General features: G+C 36.6%; 2 protein-coding genes and 1 long non-coding RNA gene across 5 annotated transcripts in view; 1 reads left to right on the top strand and 2 right to left on the bottom strand.

Moving 5' to 3' along the window:
• The first annotated feature begins 726 nt into the window (after positions 1-726).
• LOC105689060 lies at positions 727-4363 on the top strand. Of its 3 annotated transcripts, none has more exons than XR_007276754.1 (10): positions 727-1425; positions 1507-1561; positions 1678-1836; positions 1954-2166; positions 2235-2534; positions 2613-2717; positions 2780-2940; positions 3065-3458; positions 3547-3919; positions 3973-4363. XR_007276754.1 is itself a non-coding variant. In XM_048649193.1 (10 exons), exons 2-10 carry the CDS (start codon positions 1315-1317, stop codon positions 3813-3815), a joined length of 1767 nt encoding a protein of 588 aa, XP_048505150.1. In that variant the 5' UTR covers positions 727-1113; positions 1271-1314; the 3' UTR covers positions 3816-4363. The 3 variants fall into 3 exon arrangements, 2 of the variants coding, with proteins under 2 accessions (XP_048505150.1, XP_048505149.1); XM_048649193.1 differs by having other exon boundaries at positions 727-1113; positions 1271-1425; positions 3547-4363; XM_048649192.1 differs by having other exon boundaries at positions 728-1120; positions 1271-1425; positions 3547-4363.
• On the bottom strand, positions 2548-3071 carry LOC125499773. Its single transcript, XR_007276755.1, has 2 exons — positions 2795-3071; positions 2548-2722 (listed from the first exon to the last, which is right to left on the bottom strand). It is a non-coding gene; the product is annotated as an uncharacterized LOC125499773 (long non-coding RNA).
• LOC105689137 (proto-oncogene tyrosine-protein kinase receptor Ret) overlaps positions 4149-7081 on the bottom strand; it is a 28355-nt gene continuing 25422 nt past the window's right edge. Inside the window, exons 15-19 of the mRNA XM_012405947.4 lie at positions 6871-7072; positions 6430-6559; positions 6144-6345; positions 5896-6074; positions 4149-5830 (exon numbers count right to left, since the gene is read on the bottom strand). Coding sequence (XP_012261370.2) covers positions 5397-5830; positions 5896-6074; positions 6144-6345; positions 6430-6559; positions 6871-7072 — 1147 coding nt within the window. The 3' untranslated portion in view covers positions 4149-5396. The remainder of the gene's footprint in view (positions 5831-5895; positions 6075-6143; positions 6346-6429; positions 6560-6870; positions 7073-7081) is intronic.

Here is a 7081-nt window from a genome sequence, read left to right as displayed (position 1 = left end):
TTTATTATGCAAATGTCATGTCTAAATTTAAGACTAATGTGTATTACTCTTCATTGTAACATAAAGTGTCTGTTATATTATTTTTTTTCTCATTTGTATGCTCCAGATTCTACTTCGCCGGACTTGGGATGCTGAGCTGCTAGTGGTTTGCATAGGGCTCTAGGCACAGTATGTAGAATATACAATATATTGCATATTCTACAAACTGTACTTCTGGCGATCGTTCCACTTACAAGTAGGAAAAAAATCGAAACGAGCCGGGGACGCTACCTCATTAAAGGTGGTTTGGAAACGCGTCATTTCAGGTGGTTCTAATTGGTGATACCATGGCCCTAAAAATTGGATGTTATTACAGAAATAAATTTTTTATACTCATGGGTGTAACTGAAAAATGTTTATTCAAACTTCACGAAATTAAATAATCATTTAGGTTCGTTGAACGTGAAGCAGAAAATCAACAATTGATTCATACAAATATAACTTTGACTCTTACAGAAGGATTGTTCCAGAGGACGATGCCTCATTCTTGTGTCTAAAATATCTTGTTCCTAAGATTGATTGTCTATGAATGTAAAACTTGTAATTAAGTATGTTTTAGAATATTTTTTTTAATTATCTGTCAAAACTTTGCTGTTATTTCAGAAGTGGGATCAATCATTTATTATCTTCATATTTCAAACAATCTCACATTTCACCTGCATCTCAGAAGATAAATGAGAAAATGATTTTCCTGGTTGTGACCGGTTGATTTATCGATGATCTCATTAACTGCAGTCGGTATGCACCCCTAAGTCTGAGGAATACGATGTCGACATACCGGCGATAGTGCATATCGGCTCTGATGCAGTTGGGAACACCGACACACAGCGTCAGCTAGATGTCCCTACCGTACGCAAACTGCATGCTCTGTTTGTCTTGCAAGCGCGTTTGCCTCCACGCTGCATCGCATCAGTCTGTCAGTTATCGCAGCAATGTCCGCGTTTATTGTTGTATAACCTTTCAGTTGTCAAATATGCAAATCTCAGAAATGCGTATTACATTGTTGAAATTATCTCAATCATTGACTGGCAATGTTTTCACCTACCTGAGTTAAGAAAGGATTGTGTGCATTGAGTACAGTGTATATACTGAAAAAGATATTTTGCTTACATTTGAGCTTCTTGTCAGTCCAATGAAAATAAATTTGGACTTTGGGATTGTTCATCGCTAAAAGTGATTCATCAATGATTTTCCTTGAAACAAATGATATAAAGAAATTTGAATCTTTCAGACCACACCCAAATACAGAAGATAAATCCTGCAGTCAACCTTAAAATGTTGGCCAAAATTATGCATTCATGTCTGTTGTGGTTCATACTTTTTAATGCTGTTCTTGGATCACGTTCAGTATATTTCTGTGATACATGCAATGAGATATATGCTGAGGTATTTTTTTTGCTGGATATCTTGCCACCGATTGGAACTTAGTTTAATTTTTGCTTACTCAATCTATTATTTTTTGCTTAGAAATATTATTCAGATGATAATCGGACATGTTATCCCACCAACTGCACTTCTAGTGGTAAGTAAAACCATGAATTCCTAGCAGATAGATGGGTGTATATTTTTCAACTTAACTCTTTTAAAGTCTGATCAACCTTTCTTGGTATCCTAACTTTTATTTGATTCACCATTCAGGCTGTGATAATAGACGTTTCAAGAACTCACTGAAGCCCTTCCAAACCCAAAAAAGCCTCGGAAATTTTCAATTAAGTTTCTACGTATGGCCAGAATATAAAGTCGGCAGAGTTAGTACCACTGTCCTGAACTTGACTGTGACAAATATCACGTTTTATGGTGAGCTTTTTTTTTCAAAGACATTTATTGACTGGATCAATGATATTCAACATTGAATGTATTTGATATAAAATAGTCGCAAGGTAGAGTACTCAACGAAATTTTATTTTTTTAAAGAATTGACAATACAACTGAGCAACCCAGTAACCCCACCGTATTGTCAAACTATGAGGTTGAATCCAAATGTAACTGGGCAATTGCCAGAAAAACTGTCATTCAACTTTATCATGAAACCTGGGATGGACACAATTCTTGGATTTGAGGCAGTAGGAGAGAATTCTAAATACGTTGGAGAATATCGGTTTATACCTTTTGCTCCTTGGGATATCGGTAACTTGAATATAAAAAATTGTCAATGAAAAGATTAGCTTGATACACATGACCCTTCAATTTTTCAGCAAAGGCAAATTTGACCGGTTATCCAATATTTATGTATGTGGATACGACTTGCTCTGATAGCGTACAATTGTACGTACAACCGATGCCTGACCACTTCAATGTAAATACCTATGAAGGGTGGTTTAAACTTAATAAGACTACGGTTGGAGAACCGTTCTACTTAGTTAAAGATAAAATGACTCACATACAGAATACTTATACAGAGGACAATGGTCTTTATCACTTTGAGATTATTCCAAAACATCCTGATTGCGGTGACAGAGGCTGTAAACCAATCACTAGTGCAGCATTTCAAATGAGTAGGTCATTCGATTGATGTGTACAGAGATTTATTTCAACTATTCTCAGGATCTAAGTAATTATCTTTGATCTTGCAGAACAGAGCAGTGGACGGGTGATTATAATGATAGTCAGTCCAGTAGTGGCAGTGGGTGTGTTTATCCTCGCTTCCACGCTGGGATTTAAATGGTGGAAGCGCAAAGGTATGCTGTAATTGATCAATTCAATGGCTGAATAAAATGAGGTTCATCATATTACTTCGCAGTATTTCTACACTTACCAAAAAGAGGGCCAAGTATTCTGCTGATGTATGACCCTGTCTGTGATGCTCACGTTCGTGTTATGACCGAATTTGCAAAATATCTAAGGGCCTGCCACGTAGATGCCATGATCGACAAATCTGATGTTCCAAACGAACAATCGAAGGTAGGCATGATTCCATATCTCAGACCATTTTTGTAAAATAATCAATATGGTAAAGAAGCATTATAGTACGAAACCCAATATCAAGTACAATACGTATGATACCTTCCTGGGAATTACTTTTTAGGATCCAATAACTTGGTGCACAAAGGCATTTCGAAAGGCCACACTTATTTTACTTGCATTATCTCCGTCAGTAGACAGTTCTGTCCAAACTACCGAAACGGCTTATCGAAATCTGTTTAATCATACCCTCAACTTGATAAAAACGTGTCATGAGCGAAAAAATAAAGAAATTATACTCATCAAATTCCCCTACACTGAAACGGACAGAATACTAACTGTCGAAGGTTTAATCAGTGACAAACCTATCAAGATGCCTACAGGCCGGAAGCTCCTCTTGAAGAAAATTTATGGCGTATTTTACAAAGAACTTGATCGGATATGTACTAAAGAGTTTGATGAAACTATAAAATCGGCAACAGAAAACATTCTTCATCGACGACCTCTCACTCCTTCAGGTAAGATAAAATATGCGTTAAAATATAACTACCCATAGACATACCATGCCAATAATTCTACGTGTCATTCACCTTATGTTTAATCCAGATGAGGTCACTCGATTGATGCCCTCAGAGCGTGATCGGGATCCTGAATCAAAGAGTGATGATGAGTCTTCCGACACTTTGGACATGATTGAAGCGACTGTACCTGATAGTAGTGAGGGTAAGGAAAAACCTGTAGTAGATATGCACACTTTATTTTGGGGACGAAGCGATGACAGCACACAAGATCCAGAAAAACCAAGGACACCACAAAAATCGCCTGCGCCGGCATCTGCAATAGATATCCGGCAATTATTGGCGTTCGATCAATAATCGCGGTTCCCACTGGTGTAGCAGATATATGTACGGTGACGTTTGTCAAAATGCACCATAATGACTGATTATGAATTGATATTGACAAACGGAGTTGCATACAGGTAACTATAAACCCATATAAAAAGACTGGTCGTGATTTTCCCTGTATTAACAGCACTAGAAATCGGTAGCTGGCGGTTCCAAAACTTGGTTAATGGATACCATAAGGTAGCACAAGAATCAATCAAGTACAAGAAAGTAATGGGAACTAATGTTTTACAATTTTTCATATCCGATTCGGTTCCAAAACTGATTGCATTTTCCAAAAATTTAAAAATAATGTTGATTACGTTTTTACATTCGACATAAGTGTGTAATTATATTTTATTACATAGTAATTACAAGCCAAGAATAATTGCAACTTACTTACTACAGTGCCACAGATTCATCTTGCTTTTCATAAGAACTTTTATTGTTATATATCGTAAATAGATGATGTTAAAACTAGTTTGGTTTTTAAATGTATAAAGTCATATCGATCAAAGTAATTATATAGATTACTGGAATGTTTGATTCTTTTTCCTCGTTTCTTTTCTTCGTTATTTTTTTTTACATAAATACAAACAGTAGATATTATCGCGATGTTATAGGGAAATCAATTTTTACATCATATATTTTTCATCATCAAAATCGGTAATGATAAAATAGATCAGAACAATGTGATAATCATTTTTTTTTCATTAAATCTTACATTAAAATCGGAAGCATGATTTGTTTGATAATCAAAAAATTGACGTAAGTGAATCAAGTGAGATTATATTGTAAGAAATTTGAACGATCAATTTCATTTTCATTTCTTTCATTCTAACAGTGTCGCGTGATAGTATGATCCCTGTCGTTAAACGTCGAAACCATCATTATTATACAAAAAAAAAAACACTTAAAAATTAATTTTGTACCAATAAAAAATATTCTACGATTATCTTTGGCTATTTTACAATGTAGATGATTACATTCGTTCACTAAAACTAAATACTATATTGAATGACAAACAAAATGATCTCAACAAACTCAAATAAAACTAGCCGTTCAGTCACTCCTTTTTAGAAATAATTTCGTTCCAATATTAAGTACATAACAACAATATTCTGTAACCTATTTGAGAATATGATAGCCTGAACTATAAAAGTATTTGGTAGTTTATACCATTTGTTTTTTGTTTTTTTTTTTGGTTAAAGATTTACGTATATTATGTATAAATATAAATTTTCCGTATAATTTATGATTCGTTGACTGCTTAAAATAACCATTTATATATATAACATGTATATTGATCTTTTCAAGGTGACTAGGGGGTCACCGGAACTCTTTCATGCCCCGAATATTATTTATCTTTGGTCCTAATCACTTCTCTCCCGAGTATACAGGATTTCGTAGTTAAAATACCGCACTCGAACTTCTCCTGTATCAGTTATTTCCATGTATTTTATTTACACATATTAACGAAAAAGCCGGATACGACCATGCTCCAATCATTGATTTTACGTCTTCCCACTTTTCTCGCTTATAATATCTTACCAACATTCATAAATTTTCGATTTAACGACCATTCAACCCGTTCAATGAAATACTGTTGTCTATTTTTTCGATAGATTTCTCAACGTTATTAAATAACAGAAGATCTTCCGATCCTTCTTTACCTCTCTTACCGTCCATGTCGATATAGGATTGAGGCCGTTCATTAGGTGGTGTTCTGACGTTGTTATCCGTGTTACTGGTGACGCTTGTATTCCGGAATTTAATTGGACTTTCATAATGATTTTGTTCAATCGGTTGCTGCTGAGTAACATCGTTAACGTAGGGAGGTTTCACAGGTTCTTCTGGAAACGACGCTATCGGATGTTGCCACAATGCCTGAAGTTTGTTCACCTTGTCACATTTTGTCATTTCTTCAGCTGGTGTTTTTGCCAGATAATTTACATCCGTACACATAGCATTGACATTACCGTAGCCCAGATCGTCTGTTCCCGAACCTTATAACGAATGAATAATGGATGAAATGAGTGAAATCGATGATTGAAGTTATTTGTTTACTCACTCGTAGGGCTGTCCAGCGCATGCAATGAAGTAAAATACGCTCTATTATGAACCGTTCTCGGATTTAGATCAAGATAATCTACTCCATCTTCCAGCATTCGTTCCCAATGACAAGTTAGTTCCTTGAAAGAAGGTCGCATACCGGCTTCTTCGTGCCAACAAGAAACCATCAGTTTGTATCTGTAAATAAAATTCCGATTGTCATGAACCCGAATTTTTTCATCCAATCGAGTTCTGAAACTGGCTTACAATTGATGAGAACAATTCGCCGGTTTTTCCATCCGATAACCGGCCTTCAGAAGGTTGTAGAGATTGTGGACATCCACACCGGGATAAGGCGAAGCTCCGAGAGTCACGAGTTCCCAAAGGAGAACACCGAAGCTCCAAACGTCCGATTTGCTTGTGTAAACGTGATCAGCGAGTGACTCCGGTGCCATCCACTTTACAGGCACTGAGGATACGGTAAAGAGAGTTCGATGTGACAAGGGTTTTTCAAAAAAGGCTTACTTTTCTTCCGTGGTTTCGGCAAGCTTACCTCGACCCTTGCTTCGTTTCAGATAAGCATCGTCTTCGTATACGTCTCGGGTGAGACCAAAGTCGGAAATTTTACAGACTTTTCCCGTCGCGAGAAGAACGTTACGGGCTGCTAGATCTCTGTGTACGAGCTGAAAATATTCGAAAAATTCAGTTGAGTTATGTACTGTTTTAAATTGCCTGTTGCGAAACTTGTCTAATTGAAAAATGTACGCTTCAGTCCGGACTGCCAGAGAGTATTTTTTGATTGTAAGCCGATACGAATTGTTTCGGAGCTAATTGTTTTTCAGAGTATGATAAATTAATGTACGGTTGTAAAAATATACGGCCGAAGAGGGTTCCGTTTCGATCGATTTATGCTGCGGTATCATAACTGAAACGAATTTCATGCCGGTATGTGGATATCGTGCGTTATTTGAAAATACCAATGCGATTTGTTCACCTTTATATCGGCCAGGTACGCCATTCCTTTACTAATTTGCCACGCGAATGACAATATTTCACGAGGTGTAACACCGTAGTTACAAGATGAGTCGATCGCGGAATGATCCTCTCGGTTGACACCTGGAGACGCGGAAAGTAGTGACGTAGAACACGGCGCTCTTCCTTCGGATTCCAAATGTCGACTTCTCCTCAAGTAATTTCTGCATGGG

This window comes from Athalia rosae, chromosome 2, assembly GCF_917208135.1.
Source record: "Athalia rosae chromosome 2, iyAthRosa1.1, whole genome shotgun sequence".
Lineage (NCBI taxonomy): Eukaryota > Metazoa > Arthropoda > Insecta > Hymenoptera > Athaliidae > Athalia > Athalia rosae.
This window is presented reverse-complemented; position numbering and strand designations above follow the sequence as displayed.